Source organism: Pongo pygmaeus, chromosome 12 (genome assembly GCF_028885625.2).
Source record: "Pongo pygmaeus isolate AG05252 chromosome 12, NHGRI_mPonPyg2-v2.0_pri, whole genome shotgun sequence".
Taxonomy (NCBI): domain Eukaryota; kingdom Metazoa; phylum Chordata; class Mammalia; order Primates; family Hominidae; genus Pongo; species Pongo pygmaeus.
Genome location: NC_072385.2, coordinates 94,802,807 through 94,821,533, shown reverse-complemented (window position 1 = coordinate 94,821,533; position 18,727 = coordinate 94,802,807). Strand labels below are relative to the sequence as shown.

The window sequence follows — 18,727 nt, the reverse complement described above, 5'->3', positions numbered from 1 at the left end:
AGGCTGGGTACAGTGGCTCACACCTGTAATCCTAGAACTTTGGGAGGCCAAGGCGGGTGGATCTCTTGAGCTCAGGAGTTCGAGACCAGCCTGGGCAACCTGGTGAAACCCTGTGTCTACAAAAAATAAAAAAATTAGCCAGGCATAGTGGTTTGTGCCTGTAGTTCCTCTTACTTGGGGGATTGAGGCGGGATGACTGATTGAGCCCATGAGGTGGAGGATGCAGTGAGCCAAGATGGTGCCACTGTACTCTCCAGCCTGGGTGATAGAGTGAGACCGTGTATCAAAAAACAACAACAACAACAAAAAAAACAAAAAAAGAACGTAGGGGTAGGGGAAAAGTCCTCAGGAAAACTAGGAATTAATAATGATTTTTTTTAAACCTCATAAAATCAGCAGATAATTAGAGACCTTATCTTTTTGAAGAAAAAGTAAATTAAAGCAAGTAAGTAAAAACAGAAATGAGAAAGAATATATATTACAAATAGGGGTAATTAAAAAAAAGTTTGTAAATATAAATTGAAGGCTAGTATTTTTAAAATAATGAAGCAATTCTGTAGCAAGAAGGATGCTTTCTTAAAAGGATAAAAAGCATCTAATCAAGCAAGTAGTAAAATTATATTTTATCCCTGCTAAAACTGAGTTTAAAACAAGCTGCTTATTTCTGCCATTATTTTTAAAGCTTTGTTTGGGAAGTTAATGACGAATTATGTAAGGGGTAACAGAAATAAGGTCAAAGGAAGACACAGTATATCATATTTTGTAAACATGATTAATATTTAGAAAACCCAAGGAAATTAAAAATTCTCGGAATTAAAGGTAACTTAATGAATACCATTCAAACCAAAAATACCCAGGAAAAATAATAAGGGGAAATGCTAAATATAATAAATGTTCTTTACAAATTAATTGACAGATTGTTCCAGTTACATTTGGGGGCATCCCCCCCACCCAAACTTATAAAGTTCATTTGGAAAAATAAACAGGCAAAATTGGCCAAAAAAAAAGGACTGAGGAAACCCTGAAGAACCAACTTTATCATCTGTGAAAACACTATATAAAGCAGGGTTTCTCTGTCTCAGCAATGCTGACTTTTTGGACTGGATACTTATTGGCTGTGGGGAAGTGTCCTATGCATTGCAGGATGTTAGCAATATCTCTATCCTCTACCCACTAGATAGATGCCTGTAGCACCATCCCAATTAGGACAGTTGAAAAAAAAAATTGTCTCCAGGCATTGCTAAATGCTCCCTAGGGGGGCAAAAACTGCCCCCTGCTGAGAATCACTGATTATAAAGTGACAATCCTTAAAACTGTGGCAGGGATATAGGAAGTCAGTGAGATACAATACATATTAAAGAAGGAGGTCCCTGGCTGGGTGTGGTGGCTCAAGCCTGTAATCCCAGCACTTTGGGAGGCCGAGGCGGGTGGATCATGAGGTCAGGAGATCAAGACCATCTTGGCTAACACGGTGAAACCCCGTCTCTACTAAAAATACAAAAAGAAATTAGCTGGGTGTGGTGGCGGGTGCCTGTAGTCCCAGCTACTCGGGAGGCTGAGGCAGGAGAATGGCATGAACCCAGGAGGCGGAGCTTGCAGTAAGCTGAGATGGCAGCTACTGCACTCCAGCCTGGGTGACAGAGCCAGACTCTGTGTCAAAAAAAAAAAAAAAAAAAAAGGAGGAGGTACCATATGTAAACAGGGAAAAAGTAGAATCATTCAATAAACCTGGATTAACAAATAAATAATTTGGGTGGGGAAATAAATTTGAGTATTTCATAAGATATCAAAGATACTTCAGTTTGATATTAGAGTTAAATATAATTTTGAAAGTCATAAAAATGCTAGAAGAAAATATGATTATTACTAGATTATATGAACTTTCTAAGGTTAGAAACAATAGAAACCAGAATGAGAAAGGACAGATGGTAGAATTTAAAACTAATACATGTCAATGAATAAAAAGTACAAGGTAGATTGTTTGCAGGAGATACGAAAAATGACATGGACAAGAGGAAATGCAAATATTAAAGAAATGTATGAAAAAAATCTCCACAGTAATCAAAGAATGGAAATTATTGCAACAAATAGCTTAGTAGTTGCAATAATAGAAATGAAAAAAAAAAAGTATCCAAAATTGGAAACCATGGGATGAAATCTGCTTTGTCATACACTTGATGGCAGCATAAATGTCATACACTTCTCATGGCAGCCTTTCAGAAAGCAACTTAAAATTACATATCAACAGTTTAAAAATGGACATCTTTTAACCTATGTATAGTAGTCCCTCCCTTATCCAAAGGTGATATGTTCCAGGATCCCCAGTGGATACCTGAAACTATAGGTAGTACTAAACCCTATACATACATATACACATACACACATACCTATGAGCTTAATTTATAAATTAGGCACAGTAAGATTAAAAATAGCTAATAATAAAATGGAACAATTATAACACTCTATTGGTAATAAAAGTTACATGAATGTGGTCTTTCTCTCCCAAAATATCTCGTTTTTGGACCACAGCTGACCATGGATAACTGAAACCGTGGAAAGTGAAACCGTGGAGATGGGAGCACTACTGTAATTCCTCCTCTGGTTATTTGTCTCAAGAAGATATTTTCAAATACAGAAAAATAGTACAAATGAAAATGTGAATCAGAAAATTATTTGGAAAGCAAAAAAGCTGGAAACAATGTGTCCAATCACAGGGTAATGGTTAAATAAATTGTCCAACTTTACGGAATATTATGCAGCCATTATAAATAATTAAGATTATTTAATAAAATACAAAAATATAAGATATGATAAGTGAATAACCTTAATATGCACATCATACAATTACAATTATGTACAATGTGCACAGCAAAAAGATTAGAAGTAAATACAAAAATGGTTGCTATAAAGCCCAAACAATAAAATGTGGGAAAATATATTAAAGGTATCAGGACATAACATTGTTACATGCAGTAGAATTTAAAACTATATAAAAAATAGATATAGATGAGGAAAAGGCTAGAAGAAACTATAGCACATACTAAAGAGACTATAGAGAGATCATAATTTCTATAAGCATTCAAAAGAAGGATCATCAGAGCATATACTCAGGCAGAGAAAAGATGAAAGTAGGAAAGAGATATTGAATACATGAAAATACAGGAAATAAAGAACGGAAAAAGATAGAGGAACCTACAGAAAGGGAGATTCAGGTGGTAGATTCAGTCCTAAAAAGGAAGGAAAAGGTACTTCCTTCCTCTGATGCAGAAGGGGAAAAATAAGAGGGGATGAAGAGAATAAAATTTTGATGTGCCAGAGGTGTGGGCCCAAAGGTACAGCAGGCACACTATGATTTTTAGCCATGTGAAACTGTTTATAAAAATGATTATAAATATAGTTGAGTTTGGCTATACCTCTGCTGTATTTAGTTTATTAAAATTCAATTAAAAAGGCTTTTATAAATGTAAAAACACAAGTATTATATAATATCTAATGGCTGCCTAAGATGAAAATAGAAAATGAAATGTATATTAGACTTGACCTTAAGTCTTAATGAGAAAAATTATAAAAGGCTTCAGGTGCTAAATATTGATCAAACAAGTATTTTCTGCTGGCATATTACACATGTAATTATTCAGTCATTTAATGAAATAAGTGTTTTGTTTTATCCAGAAATGCAATAAAAATTCAGAAAGAAATACTTACCAAAGAAAGGCACACATGGTGGATTAATAGACCTGAGTTTTGCCAAATATTTCTTATAGTGATCTTCACTCAATTCATGAGCTTCTTCTAAAATTTTCTTCTGGCGACTTGGTATTTGCTATAAGGAAAAAAAAATAGGAGGCATAAGTTTACAAAAGGAATCAAAGGTCTTGTCAAAAAAAATACTAGGCTAACAGAAACGCCCAAATACAACAGTATCAATTTGATTTTATGACTGTAACATTGCTTCAAATAAATTATCTTCATAGACCTGTATAAACTTAAAGTGTGTGTGTGTGTGAGAGAGACAGAGAGAGATCTAGTTTATCATGTCATTCCTTACACAATTATGTGAACATTTAATTGTACATTCTCTTACAAATTAAGTGCCGAAAATTTTTTCTTCTTCTAGCTTAGGCTGGGACCTGTGAATACATTTTAATAGGAATGCTTAATTTTTAAAAAGCAACCAATTCATTACAAAACTTAGATAATTCAGTCTTTTAATCTACTGAAAAGACAAATGAGACATTTAAAAATTAAAGATAATAATTGTTAAAAATCTAATTTTTGTAATAGGGAATGAAAGTTCATTTTAAAAACACATGTAGAAAGAAACCTACCTCAAATGTGTGGTCTAGTCTGTAAACAGGTGATGAATTCATAGCACTGACGACCTCAAGGACACCATTAAAGTTGTTCAACTCTTGAAAGACTTGTAGAATCTCAATTATTCGACTCACCACAGCTACTCTTTCTTCTAAATTTTCAGTTTCTACAATACATCTGGGAATAAAAAAAAAAAGTGAACTAAAGGTTTTAGAGTTTTTCCAATAAAGTTATAGCTTAAAGAATTTAGTAAATAAAATAATGTAGAGAGTAGGGGGGTGGCTATAGTATAACTACTGTAGAGAAGAGACATTCAGGGTGACTGATAGAAGGAAAGGCAGTGCCTCCAGTCAGGCATACTGCCCTTTCCTGTCTTCTAGACTGGTACAGTCAAACAATCATTTTCCTACTATATTTGGTGCATCCTCTATTAGCATTAGAACTAACTGGTGAGGCCACTATCTTGTGGAATGTATGTAGGTCTTTGTGAGGTCTTTGTGATGTGGGTGTATTCTAGTAGAATTCAAGAATTCTGTTGTGTTCTATTCTTCATCTAATTGCAAGATTTTAGTGATTAATGCTCAATTTCTTTCATATATTATTGGCTACATACATTTCTAGGAACAGCTCTGTTCCTATGTTTCCTACATTTCTAGGAACAGCATTAAATATAATGGCAAAAACTGCAATTACTTTTGCACCAACCTAATATATATAATTGCATTGAGATTCTGGACTTGTGGTATGATAGTATGAGGAGCTTCACTGAGTGAAACTGGTAAAAATTATTAAAACACACATACACACAAACACGCACATGCACACGCGCGCACACACACATTTAAAGTCTCTAGTAATGGCCCTGAAAGCAAATGGCAAAAGAAACATCTATTTAGGAAAATCTACAAAAATTTGGTAAGAGAGGGGAGAGAGTCTGTGGTATGTGAACCAAGACTGGTTCCTCCCTTCTTTCTGCCAGCTCAGTGAGGGTGAACTGAGCATCTACTCCAGATTCCTGCAGTCAAGAACACCTAGCTCCCAGCGAGGTGCAGGAGCAGGACTTCAGTTTTCTCATCCTGTCCCCGCTGCCTGTTGCCGAGGCCAAGTCCCAGTTGAGTGCAGCTGAGAAGTGGGAATACCCTTTTTTGCCCAACTTCCACTTATGGAATGGAGACTCTACCTTGGGTGTGATGTTTTGAGCATACTGAGAAAAGAGCCCTTCCTCTGGTTCCTGAGGGCGTGGTTCCATGCCAGAAGAGGCAGGTAGAAGACCTCAGGCTACAGTAGCATCCATCTGCCACTCTACCTGCTCAACCAAGCACTTAGCTCCTAGGGCAGAAGTGTCACTCAGAGAAGAGCTTGCCATTGTCCCCAGCCCCAGAGCCCTGTTTCAAACAGATAGCTCCTAATCTCTTGTCATTTGCAACAAAGTATAAAGTAGTTTAAATTTAATGGTGCCCTTAGGAACAGTGGAAATTGTGGTGAAAGGCAATGGGGAAGAGATTTGTGGATCTAATGAAGATACACCCTAGACTGTAGGCAGAGTAGTTTGCAGGAGAGAACTAGGAAATAAGACGGCTGAGAGGAGCCCTCCTGGGGTCGGAACAAGTATCAAACAGAAATCTCAGAAACTATTCCTTCAAAGGAGCCACAATTTGCTTGCATTATTTTGTATAGCATTTATGCCACCAGAAAATTGTTGAAAACATCAGAGCAATCAGCTGGCAAATTGTGGAGTTTCATAGCTGGGTGTGTGCGGTCAGGTAAGGAGTGGATGAGTCTTTCCAGTACCACTGCCAAGCAATAAGAAGCCCTGGAAAGGGGGCTGGGGAATGAGGAGCAGTACTCAGAGTTGCTACAATATATTATCTGAAATGTCAGGTTTCCAACAAAAACAGATGAGGTATGCAAACAAATAGGAAAGTATGACTCTTACACGGGGCGGGGGTGGGGCGGAGGGGGTGGAAGGAACAGAAACTGCCTGTGAGAGCAACCAAATGTCAGATTTAACAATAACAAAAAAGATTTCTAAGTAGCCATTATGAATACGGTCACAGAATTAAAGGAAAGCATGAAAAAGAAGGAAAGGAAGGTATTGATGACAATGTGCATCAAAGAGAGGATATCATTAAAGAGACAAACTATAAAAAGGAACCAAAGGGAAATTCTGGAATTAAAAAGTACAATAACTGAAATAAAAAACTTACTGGAAAAGCTCAATAGTATATTTGAACTGAAAAAAAAATATTAACTTGAAGATAGAGCTGTTGTTCAAAAATGAAGGTAAAATAAAGATTTTCCCAGATAAACAAAAACTGAGAGAATTTGTTGCTAGCCGACCCTCCAGAAGAAATACTAAAGGAAGTTCTTCAGGCTGAAAAGCAAGTGATCCCAGATGGTAATTCGAATCCACACAAAGACCATCAGTAAAGGTAATTGTGTAATTATTAAAGACATTTTGTAAATGCGTTTTTTTTTTCTCATTTCTTCTCATAACTGACTTAAACAACTGTATAAAATAATATAATAAACATTGTTGAGTTTATAACATAGAAATGTAATATATGTGTAATATGTTGCCAATAATGCACAAAGGAGGTGGGTGACAGCAAAGCTTTAATGGGCTAAGAGGATGATGACAAATGGTAAAGTAATAACTGTAACAATGTATTCTTTGATTTGCATCATTAATAAGATGTAATATGTATTACAGTACCACAAAAAAAAGGGAGAAAGGGAATAGAGCTACACAGGAGTAATATTTCATATGTCACTGGTATTAAGCTACTATAAGTCTGAAGCTGATTCTGATAAGACGTGTATGGTAAACTGTAAGGCAACCAGGCAACCACTAAAAGGACCTCAAAAAAAGTTAATGAAAAAAATTAATGCTACATTAGAAAAACATTCAACATTTTCTAATGACAAATATTATCATTTTCATCAACACTCAATGCAAAAGAAAGGAGGAATAGAGGAAAAAGACATGAGACATACAGAAATAAAATTGCACTGGTCAGGAGCGATGGCTCACGCCTGTAATCCCAGCACTTTGGGAGGCCAAGATGGGTGGATCACTTGAGGTCAGGAGTTCAAGACCAGCCTGGCCAATGTGGTGAAACCCCATCTCTACTAAAAATACAAAAATTAGCTGGGTGTGGTGGTGCGCGTCTGTAGTTGCAGCTACTCAGGAGGCTGAGGCCTGAGAATTGCTTGAACCCGGAAGGTGGAGGTTGCAGTGAGCTGAGATCATGCCACTGCACTCCAGCCTGGGCAACGGAGCCAGACTCTGTCTCAAAAAAAAGAAAAATTAGGTGAGTGTGATATCACACACTTGTAATCCTGGCTACTCTGGAGGCTGAGGTGGGAGGATCGCTTCAGCCTGGGAGGTGGAGGTTTCAGTGGGCCGATATGCCAATGCACTCCAGCCTATGTGACAGAGCAAAACTCCCTCTCAAAAAAAACAAACAAAAAAATTACATTGAAATTCGTAACATAGCTGACAGCTATAAAATATAAGAATGCTAGGAATACTTACTTCTCAAACCACAGAGTGAGGTTGGTGGTATGTCGAATCATTTTCAGAAGATTAGGAGAGTTAATTTCTTTGTCTTCTTTTGTCCACACACTTCCAACTAATTCTGATGGCTGTACAGCTCTAAAATCATCAATACATAATTCTACATGATACTTTTTCCTCTATATAGACATTGTTTTATTAAGTAAAGGAGATAAAAACTAAACTCTCATATGAACTTTCCTCTTATACCAACAGAAAGGTCTATGAAAACAAGGTATAACAAAAAAGTGTAATTATGCATATTTCCTTATGGATTTTTTTAAAACTTCTTTTTTTTTTTTTTTTTTTTTTTTAAGATGGAGTTCCACTCTTGTTGTCCAGGCTGGAGTACAATGGCATGATCTTTGCTCACTGCAACCTCCGCCTCCCAGGTTCAAGTGATTCTCCTGCCTGAGCCTCTTGGGTAGCTGGGATTACAGGTGCCCGTCACCACGCCTGGCTAATTTTTTGTGTTTTTAGTAGAGACAAGGTTTCACCATGTTGGCCAGGCTGGTCTCGAACTCCTGACCTCGGATGATCCACCCCCACCTTGGCCTCCCAAAGTGCTGGGATTACAGGACTGAGCCACAACGCCCGGCCTTTAAAAACTGTTTTTAAAAACTATTTTTATGGAAATACCTGTGTACTTTTAGCGTTGCTTTATAGTAGCATTTTGCTTTGGGCAAGGTTGAGACTCCTCCATAATATCTTTCCCAGCACTTATAAACATTATTAATAATTAGGGTGACAAAGTAGACGTTTAAGTAATGATATCTGTTATAATCAGTTCAAAGAGCGTACAGTAATCAATGCATTCACACATCTTTTTTTTTTCTTTTGGTCTAAAGGAGGAGGGGAAAAAAACCTACCACAAAAGGGTCCTAGGAAATAAAATAGATTCTAACACTGTAATTTTCAGAAATATGATTTTTAATGGGAAATCTATAAATTTAGCTCATTTTCTCATTTAGTTATTAAAAAATGAATAATTTAAGATTCTAAATAGTCTCCATTTAAAATCAGAAGGACATTTTTGAGATAATTACATCAATGTAGTATGATAAACTAAAAAAGACTATAATGGCTCTAAGTTCACAATAAAGCAGTAGCTAACATTTATTGAGCCCTTACTCTGTGCTAGGTAATGTACATATATTGACTTGCAAACCTCAAAACAGCCCCAGGAGTAGGTACTATCAGTAGCCCCATTTTACTCTTGAGGAAAATAAGGGGCAGAAGGATAAAGTCACACAAGGAGGTTAAAGTTGCCCAGGGCCAGCAATTGGTAAAGCCAGGATTTGAACCTAGCCTTACCAACTAGGGGTGAACACAGAAAGACAGAAGGTGTAAATTCAGCTAGAGGGACCAGGGGAGTGAAAGAACAGGAACTGCCTGCCTGGCCTTATTACTAGACACTTCATGTAATATTTCAGTTAAGTCTTATGACAACCCTATAAGGCAGAAATCAGTATTTCATTTTAAAAATTAACTCTTTTGAAATGATTTTTCAGCTTGAATGTTAAATTACATACCGGTATAGATCTGATTCAAGTAAAGTGAGTTGTCGAGCAATTTCTATTGGGTGTAAGGTGAGCAGGTCAAAAGTCTCTATGTGCCCAGGTCTGCTTATATGCCACTCAACTGTGGGAGGTGAACTCTGAAATGTAATATTATGACCTGGTCCATTGTCTCTTGCAATTTTTTTCCTTTGGATTATTTTAGTGATGGATTCAACCCATTTTTTCATTGCTTTACCTGCAATACATTATATTTTAAATAACATTTAAATATTCTTTATTTAATATTTTATATTTTAAAAATGGCTTAAAATCACAGATGATACCTGAATGTATCTTTGCTATAAAAAGTTCAAATGATCAAAATGAAAAATGCAAGTTCTCCTTTTCCATTTCCCGGTCCCCAATCCTAATCTTATTCTTCTCCACTTGGGTAACCACTGTTAATATCCTGGTATGTATTCTTCCAGATCCTTTCCAAATACAATTAGGAAGTACTTAATTTGTAGAGATTGTCCACCCCATTGTTCTGATCTTCAGTTTAATATATTATTTTATAATCCTCCAAGAAAAGGTATATCTTATGTAAATCACAAGATTTATAAGGATAGATTATACACACTATTAATCTAATTAACATTGCATTTTATAAACCAATAAATATCAGTGCCAGAGGACTGATTCCTTCATTTTTAGTGTGAGTTTTGATGTGGCTCTGTTTTGTATTGTACATGAAAGGTACTATTATTTAACTATTTTCTGATTATCATTTAGAGCATACAAAGGAAATAAAAATAAGTTTGTCTAAGACATCCTTAGAGCCATACACTCATATAATCTTTAAAACTAGAAGGAAAACCTTAGAGATCAACAAACCTAGCTCCTTATGTTATTGATAAGAAAACTGAAGTCTAAAGAATCTAAGTGATTTTGCCCAAAGTCATGTATCTGATTAGTGGCAGTGTTAGACACAGACTCTCAATTTAACCCACTCTGCTTCCTCTCTGATTCTATTCGCCTGTGGCCCACTCGACCTCCATCAGTGGTGTTGTAATGGCACAATGTAATTCCCAAATGCCCTCATACTTTGGGATATATATGAAGACTTGGCTTAATCAACTCTAAAATAATCAGTAAGTTGAGTCACTAAATGAAAATACATTGGATCAACAGGGTGACTGTTGAGCAATTTGCAGGTCTAAATGTTGTTTGATGAAAATTTTTAACTTTTTGAAATGGTTATGCTGGTACTATTATAAACATCTTATATTACTGAGCCCCAATGACATCAATTGATAGTCACCGTGTTGGTAATTTTATTACATATAAAACTAGGCACCTAAAAAAAAAACATACCTCTTACTGTTCCAATAAATTCTTCCATTCGTTGCAAAAGATATGCATCTCTTTCAAAATCATAGAAGTGGTGCTCTACCCAGTGCCGACATACATTTAATACTCTATGGCATTAACACAGAATTGAATTACATGGGAATCAAACATAAATGTTTATCACAATGCATGGTACAATACAAATGAAAACACAGTAACTCTTACCAAATTAATCTTATCAGTGTGCTTAACACTTCCAAAATTCTATAAGGCTTATACTATAATTTCTGATAACTGCTCTAATTAGTAAATTTAATTTACTAATTTTATTGTCACCCCTCTCCTTGTTAGGGAAAGGTCCTTATATACGTCAACATTGAAACGAAAGTTTGATAAAGACTTATTTACTTCATTTATTTAATGCTTACCGCAGTTGCACAGGCTGTATATATTCTTTTCTAAATCTTTTTAGTTCTGCACTCAAGGGTTGATCTCCATTCTCTATAGCTATGCGATCAGCTTCTGTTGGCTCAGGCTCTGGAATTTCAAACCTAACATAAAATAGAACAAATTAATGAAAAAACTAATTATATCGAGTTATACAAATAGAAAACCACAAACATTTTCACCAGTCAGCAAAATCAAGAGAATACTGTAAAAAATTACTAAAGATATGCATATCAGTGTAAACAAGTGAGACTTCTATAGTATTAAAGGCTAATAAAATTATTTTAAAATTTTTAAAAGAAATTAGTACTTGCCAATATAGATAAAACTAACTAAAAACAAAATAAAGAATACATGCAAATTCTAAAAATAAATGTGACTATAAAGTTACGGGACTGATACTCATTTTTGGTCTGTGGAATTACTCTAAATCAGGTGACATAATCACTGTTAAGGGTAATTCCAGAAAAACTGACTGCTCTTTGTTTGGGTACATGAAATATTTTCCTTCCATCACGGTATTTGTTCACTGACAAGTTCCATTTTACTCAACATGAAGTATGTTTGAAAACTTACTTAGAACATCTAACTCATCAAAATTTGAATTTCTTGACTCTATAAATTTTATATAGATCTTTAGTTCTGTAAATTTGAAATTTCAAATACTGAGTTTTCACATACAAAAAAGAATATTTTTGTATTGAAATAATAAAAGCTAACATTACAAAATAAATGTTCATCTAAGAGATTTTTATTGAAAAAGTGCTTGTGAAGTATATTTTAAAGCTCATCTAACATTTCTGAAAAAGTAAGATCTTAGCTCAATCTCTTTTTTAACAAAAAATAATGAATTTAAATATTTTTTAAATGGACAGACCTTTCTATTATAAGACTCAGTAGTTCTTGAGGTTTGCAAAAGGATCTGTATGTTGTAAGAAATGTCCGAACAAAATTGGGATCTAAGAAGAAAAAGGAAAAATATCTTATTAAACTCTTTGATTCAAAATGATTATAACTATTATGTACATTTTCAAAATAGATCAAATAGTCAAGTTTAAAGGTTCCAAAATGTTTTGCCAAGTGGAAGGCTTTGGACTTGGTAATACACTGCTAGCTTAGTGCCTCCTAAATTAGTGGTGATATTAAAACTTTACATCAGCTTATTTCTTGCCCTCTGCACACTGACAAGATAATCTTAAACTCATCGGCCACAGGAATGAGCAAGAAAGAAAAGCAAAGGTAAAGCAGGGAACCAGGCTCCCCTCCCACCTGCTACCAGGATCTCAAAGTATCACCAGTTGGTTTATCCCCCTTATAAAGAGAAAGGCCACAGTAATAACCCATTACTTTTCCTTACATCAAGATGAGTTTATCTAGGATTACTTATCTAGCTTTCTTTAAATCATGTTAACAGAGCATACAACTGGAAATTGGAACTTATAAAGTAGTAGCTTAAATTAAATACAGTTTTTAAATTATTTGCTAAAAATCTCACAACTACTTAAAGATGCTTACAAATACTTATAAGCTATTAAAATATTAAATATGACAGAATATGTTGGTTTGGTCCTATTCCAACCTTTAATTGCCTTTATTTCAAGTAGTCACAATGAGCGGTCAATCATAAGTATAGGAGTCTCCAATCCCTTCCATGAAAGGACCTACTTTTCATTCACATCTCCATGAAGTAAAACAAGAGGCTGAGTGTGATCACTCCCCCAGGCCTGGCCTACTCCCGTCTCTCCTTAACAGTATTCTCCTAAGTTGTGGAGAAAGGCTGCTGTCACCAGCACAAGAGACTCGGGCTGTTGTCTTCTGCATAAAGAGGGGGAAAGACATCTCCCATAATAGGGGGGAGAGATCACTCACTTCTATAACTCAAATTTTATCAAGGCCCACATTTAATTGTAAATCTTTTTTTTTTTTTTTTAAAGGAGGGGAAAGTTCAGTAACTTGAGTCTTTTATTGGGAGCATTCTTTTCCTATTTGTATTAGGGACTGGTAAACTCCAATAGTAAATTCATAGAGGGTAGCAGATGCCTTTATTTCTGTTAGGCTACATAATGTGGGTCAAAGTTTTGTAAGAAACACAATGTCTTTTATTAGCATAGGATTTAGCAAAAGCAATTGTTTGGAAAATTTCACTTTAGGCTGATTCTCACTAAGACCCATCCTAGGTTTAGCCTTAAAATAAAATGTTTATAATAACTTTTTCCCCAAAACGCAGATTCATGAATTTATCATAAAACAGAAATATACTTCCAATCTATTGATATATGTGGTCATTGAGATAATAACTGATTTAAATATCAGACAACCTGGAATTTAAAATACTATTTTAAGTTAAAGAAAGATTTACAGAATAAAAATACATTGGTTTTAAATGTCCCCTTCTCCGTTAGCTTTATACCTTCTGAGGCTAGAGTGGGTTACTGATAAAAGTAATTTAAATACATATAATCCTTTAATAATTTCCTCTCTGTTGGTATTTTATTGTTTGTCTTCAGTTACAGAGTTCCTCAAAAGTTAAAGACTAATGTCTCATCCAGAAGAAAAGATATTAAAACAGAAGGCTGTACAAGATTTTAATACAGAGATTTTTATCGGTTTCATCACAATCTTCCCTTTCAAGAATCTTCTTCCTGTTCTGCAAATCTATTTGTAAGGTGAGGCTACTCAAAACAGCATGTTTAGGAAGCAAAAGCAGTGGCCACTAGAGAGATGCTGAGTTGTCATTGTTGGAGAGAGCCCATACCCGCAGTACAGAGTACTCCAAGCATCCTTGACCTGTGTTCCAAACTTAGGGTGCCCTCTCCCTTTTTAAAGGAAAAGTTTATTTCAGTCTAAAAATCTAAAATCAACACCCACCTCCATATTTTCTCAAATGCCATGAAAATCAGGCTAAAAAGTTGAGGGACATCAAGAGGAATTTTAAGTTGAAAAACAGAATAAAAGCAAGTTCTAAGTGACTTAAAGTATGTTTTAAGAAAACTGTGGCTATGTTTAAAGGCAAGCTATTTCTAAACAGACTTTTCATCTTCTTAAGCCAAAAATTCTGGCTATTTCAGTACTTTAGTAATTGATTATAATGCTGGGAAAGCCATGATGTGTCTCAGTGCCACAGTCAAATGGGATCACACCAATTCTTGGTCTATTATGTAACATTCTCAAAGAACTTTGACATAACTTATTTCATATGATTTATGTGAGGTAAGCAGGGCAGGAAGAGATGTAACTAGACTTATCTAAGGTCATACTGTAGAGTGGCAGAGATGGACCCAGAACCTAGATCATGTGATTCCTGGTTTAGTGCTCTTTTCTATCATACCGTATAACCTCCCTGGATTAAAGAAACTCCTTAAAGTTTCCACAGCTGTAAGATCTAAATATAAAGAATTAAACCTTGAGTTATATAACCACTATAGAAATTTACATGAATGATTAATGTACATTAATGTACCTGTACTGCTAATCTTGGTTAAAGGCACCAGAAAGTCACTGAAAAATTAGCAGTCTAATTGTGATTCTGTAACTCTTCATCAGCCTTCTTCTAGCTTTTAGGAATTAACAGCTGTACCTTCCTGTATGCTGTACAGGGTTTCTGCAGCTGGCAGTGAAATAAACACTCCCATAATCATGACTGTTGTATTAGGTTCTAGAGTTGTTTTTAGCTTGACTGGAATTAAGAGTAGTCTTGCCAAAAAGACAAAAGCAGCAGAAACTAAAAACAAACCAAGAAAATCTGGCAAAAATTTAAGTACTTTCAAAAAATATCTTAAAGGCTGCATATAGTCCCAGGCTTGTATTAATTTATATTCTATTTTTAGTCTAAAGCAATGAAAAATTGCTAATGAATGAAAAACATATTAAGAAGACAAAATACTTATATTTGAAATTTTACACAGAAAAGCATAAAAATTCCAGGCATTATTTTTATTTCTATTGGATTGGTTTCTCCATTTCAATGACTGTAACATACACCATGTCACTAACCACTGGAGACCTTTATCTTACTGATGATGTAAAGAGCTAAGATAATATAAACAAATGCCCATCAATAAGGACAGGTTATATAATTTTGTAAGAAAACAGGATACCTAGTTCCATTGATTAGGCAATGGTAAAAGCTAAGTTTTATACTGCCATTGTTAGTTGTGGAGCAGCAGTTATCTACCCATATTCTAAAACCATGTTGCAGAGAGAGATGAAAGGTAAACACATAAAAATACAAAAGGCAGTCTGGGTTTGGCTTTAAAACATAAGCAAAAACATATAATCATAGAAAAAAATTCAAAACAGCCCATTTTTATATTCTCCTTTCTGTTTATCACTTGCTTGTGGAGATAATTCCACAAAGTTCTTTCTCAAACATGATCTCCTGATGATTTCAATATGGTCAACAACCAAAACTTTTTCTACAGTTATTCCCCCTCATCATTAGAGATAACATTACTCTGCTACTTGACTCTCAAATCCCTGCGCTAAGGTTTCTACCATGTTCACTAGTTGATCTGCTTCCCCCAATCAAAATAGCTAGGTTATTTTCAAACAGAAAATAACCAGATTATTTCAAACAGAAGCTGTAGTTATTTTTTTCTGCTGACCTTCTAGCTGTCTCTGTTTTCCTCACTATAAAACCATTATTTGATATTTTACTGTACAATACTTCAAAATTTTAGGAACTCAGAGTATACCTACATTAGTGTTCAGAATATAGATTGGAAGTGATAATCCAATCCTTTTTCCTTATGTGCCTATTTTGATTGACATGACATTTTATTTGACAAGGTCAATGAAATTTGTAAAGTATTTATTACATAAAAAAGTTATTTATGTAAAGACCACCCCACCCCCAACCACCATAGTAAAACACTGTTATAATCAGGATGTCTGTTCATGTGATAATTCTCCCTTTAATGCAGCCATTTTAAAAGCTACAAGAAACAATAAGCTCCTCAACAAGGATTTATAAACAATCAGTCTTGAATTCCTTAAAAAAGGAAACAGACGCTATGCTGACGCACACACACTTTTTTAAAAAATCAGATTATAAAAATAGAACAGCGCTGCCCTATAGATAAAAAATTGTTCAAAAGATTTAAATAAGTTAAAACACCGAAACTGAGCTTATATAGGACACAAACTCAAAATAAATCTAATTCAGGTTTTTGAGGCTTTTCCATATGAAGGTATAAAATAGCAGTAAATACTTTAAAGAAAACGATCTTCTGGCTTAAGTTTTTTCAATACCATCTTCTGTAAAAGAGAAATTCCCAGGCAAGGGAAACACCTTTTCCCTCACTTCAATATGCAAAGCTTTTATTTCCCATAAAATGTCAATTCTGAATTATTATCCTTACTTCAGGGTCATCTCATTTTTCTAAAATAGACTACCAAACTGGACACAGCATCACCTACCATTTCTCTACTCATGTTGTTTTAGGTCTCATTAACTTGTACTTTGTTGCCTACAACAACTCTGTAACAGACGTGAAATTCCTACTCTCAACTTTTTATTTGTGCATATTGCTTTGTGCTTTCTTGCTTAGGATAAGGAAATAGTCTCTTCATACCATTGCCAGATTTAGAATGATCCATCCAATTGGATAATTTTTCCCCTAGTTTTTGGGACAAATCCCAAAGTTCTGATATAGTTAGCAAATTATGATACATCCAGAAACACTGAATCTGAGAGACAAGCTATAAATTAGATTCCACATAAGACCCTGTTGCAATCTTTTAAGCAAGTTAACCACTTTCTAATTCACCTAAATTTAAATTTTTCTTTCCACAAAGCTTTCCCTTTAGAGAGCAAACTACATCAATAGACTAATGATTGGGTTTTGTAAAAAAATAAAATAATAATGACCAGTATCTATACATAAAAAATCTATGCATTCCAATGGAAGTGTATCTATAGTCAGAGCTTACCTATATCCTATTTCAAGAAAAAATTACTGACAATATCTTCATAGTACACACGTTTGCCCAGAAATGAACAAGCCATTTATATTATTGGCAGTTCAAACCAAGGAATTTATTTATTTTTTATGAGCTCACATCTGTACTAGATCCTTTTACTTAATTATTAACATATAAAATTTAAAAATTACAACATATTCTATTCATGAAAACAATCACCTTATATGAGTCAATGTAACATGGTAGAAAATATACTTTATTTTAGAGTCAAGAAACCTAATTCTTGACTTGTTCTGGAATTAACTCGTAATAGAACTTCTGGCAAATCATATAATCTTCAGGGGCCTTGGGATTTGTCTACAAAGTGAAGGCTTGGACATCTCTTTTAGCATTAGAGATCTATAGCTCCATTTTGTACATTACTGTTAAAATATCTGAGGGATACAGTTGGCTGACACCACAGTGAAGTCTGAATAAAGTAAAGTTAAACCAGTTTCTCTTCTGTTTTTATGACAATGTCTAACCAAACTATAATAATCTAAAAGATGTCTGTAAGTGGTGTCTTATAGTATTCATTAAATTTTCTCATGTATTATATCCAATGTCTTTTATTACAATTCTATATAATAAAATAAAAATGTGTAAGTTAAATGTTAGCTTTGTTTCAGTGTAAGCCACAACCTGTACTGTATGTTCTCCAATAAACATACCTACTAACCAAATCACAAATCCCTTTTTTCTTTGGGGAGGCTGAAGAAAGATGAGAGGAGAAGAGCAGACCAGTAGTTCTTAAAAACAAATGGTAACTTGATCTGTTACCATTGTAGTGAGGCCTTAAAAGTCCATTTCAGTTTTACAAGTTCATAGATGGTCTATTAAAAACCATTCTATGTTGCCAGTAATAACTTCAGTAACAGACTTTACAGAATAGCCCAAATAAGCTAACAGTTAACACTAATTTGTGTGTACTGTAAACCGCAACTCACGAAAGCTGCTTGTAGACTCCAGTTTCACCAGTAATATATTTATGACATAAATTAAAATATTCAGTTAAGCTTCAAAAGAAGACAGAAAAGAAAAATGTCAAAAAACTTAGCCACAACACTGGCCTTTTATTTCTCAAAAAATTATTGGAAGGAATTTTTTTAAAACTTACTTTTTTTTAAGTAAAATAATCTCATCAACTTAAATTTTCAATACACTTAACTTTGGCAAAGTTCTATAAATCTTGAAATTTAAGTGTTTTATATTCATTATAAGTAAAAGCACTCAAAATATTACTATATACCAAAGCTAAAAATTGATATAGAAAAGAAGTATCAGACAGAAATAACTAACGAAACATCATTACAAAAGTACCATGTCCAGGGACTTTAGCTAACATTGTACACATTAAGGAAAGAAGACTTTCAGGACTACAAAACAAGTAGCAGCTTGTTCCAGTTAATTTTGCTTTAAAGTGTCCTCATTTAAAAAAATAAATAAAAGGGACAGTTCCCCAGACAATAGTTGTCATTCTTCAGCTGCTTATTAATAATCATAAATTAACTTTGTGAAATATAGCAATTTAGAGAAAACTTCTATCACTCAATCAAGTCTTACAGAAACAATTAAAAATTTTGTAATTTGAAAATGT

At 34.4% G+C, this 18,727-nt stretch overlaps 1 protein-coding gene across 4 annotated transcripts in view; it reads right to left on the bottom strand.

Moving 5' to 3' along the window:
• The window catches only part of SOS1 (SOS Ras/Rac guanine nucleotide exchange factor 1), a 143,262-nt gene that overhangs the window by 21,053 nt on the left and 103,482 nt on the right, over positions 1-18,727 (bottom strand). For all 4 annotated transcript variants that reach the window (XM_054475501.2, XM_054475499.2, XM_054475500.2 and 1 more), the window contains exons 11-17: positions 12,047-12,128; positions 11,151-11,273; positions 10,747-10,850; positions 9,406-9,628; positions 7,853-7,972; positions 4,329-4,491; positions 3,706-3,823 (exon numbers count right to left, since the gene is read on the bottom strand). In XM_054475501.2, coding sequence (XP_054331476.1) covers positions 3,706-3,823; positions 4,329-4,491; positions 7,853-7,972; positions 9,406-9,628; positions 10,747-10,850; positions 11,151-11,273; positions 12,047-12,128 — 933 coding nt within the window. The remainder of the gene's footprint in view (positions 1-3,705; positions 3,824-4,328; positions 4,492-7,852; positions 7,973-9,405; positions 9,629-10,746; positions 10,851-11,150; positions 11,274-12,046; positions 12,129-18,727) is intronic.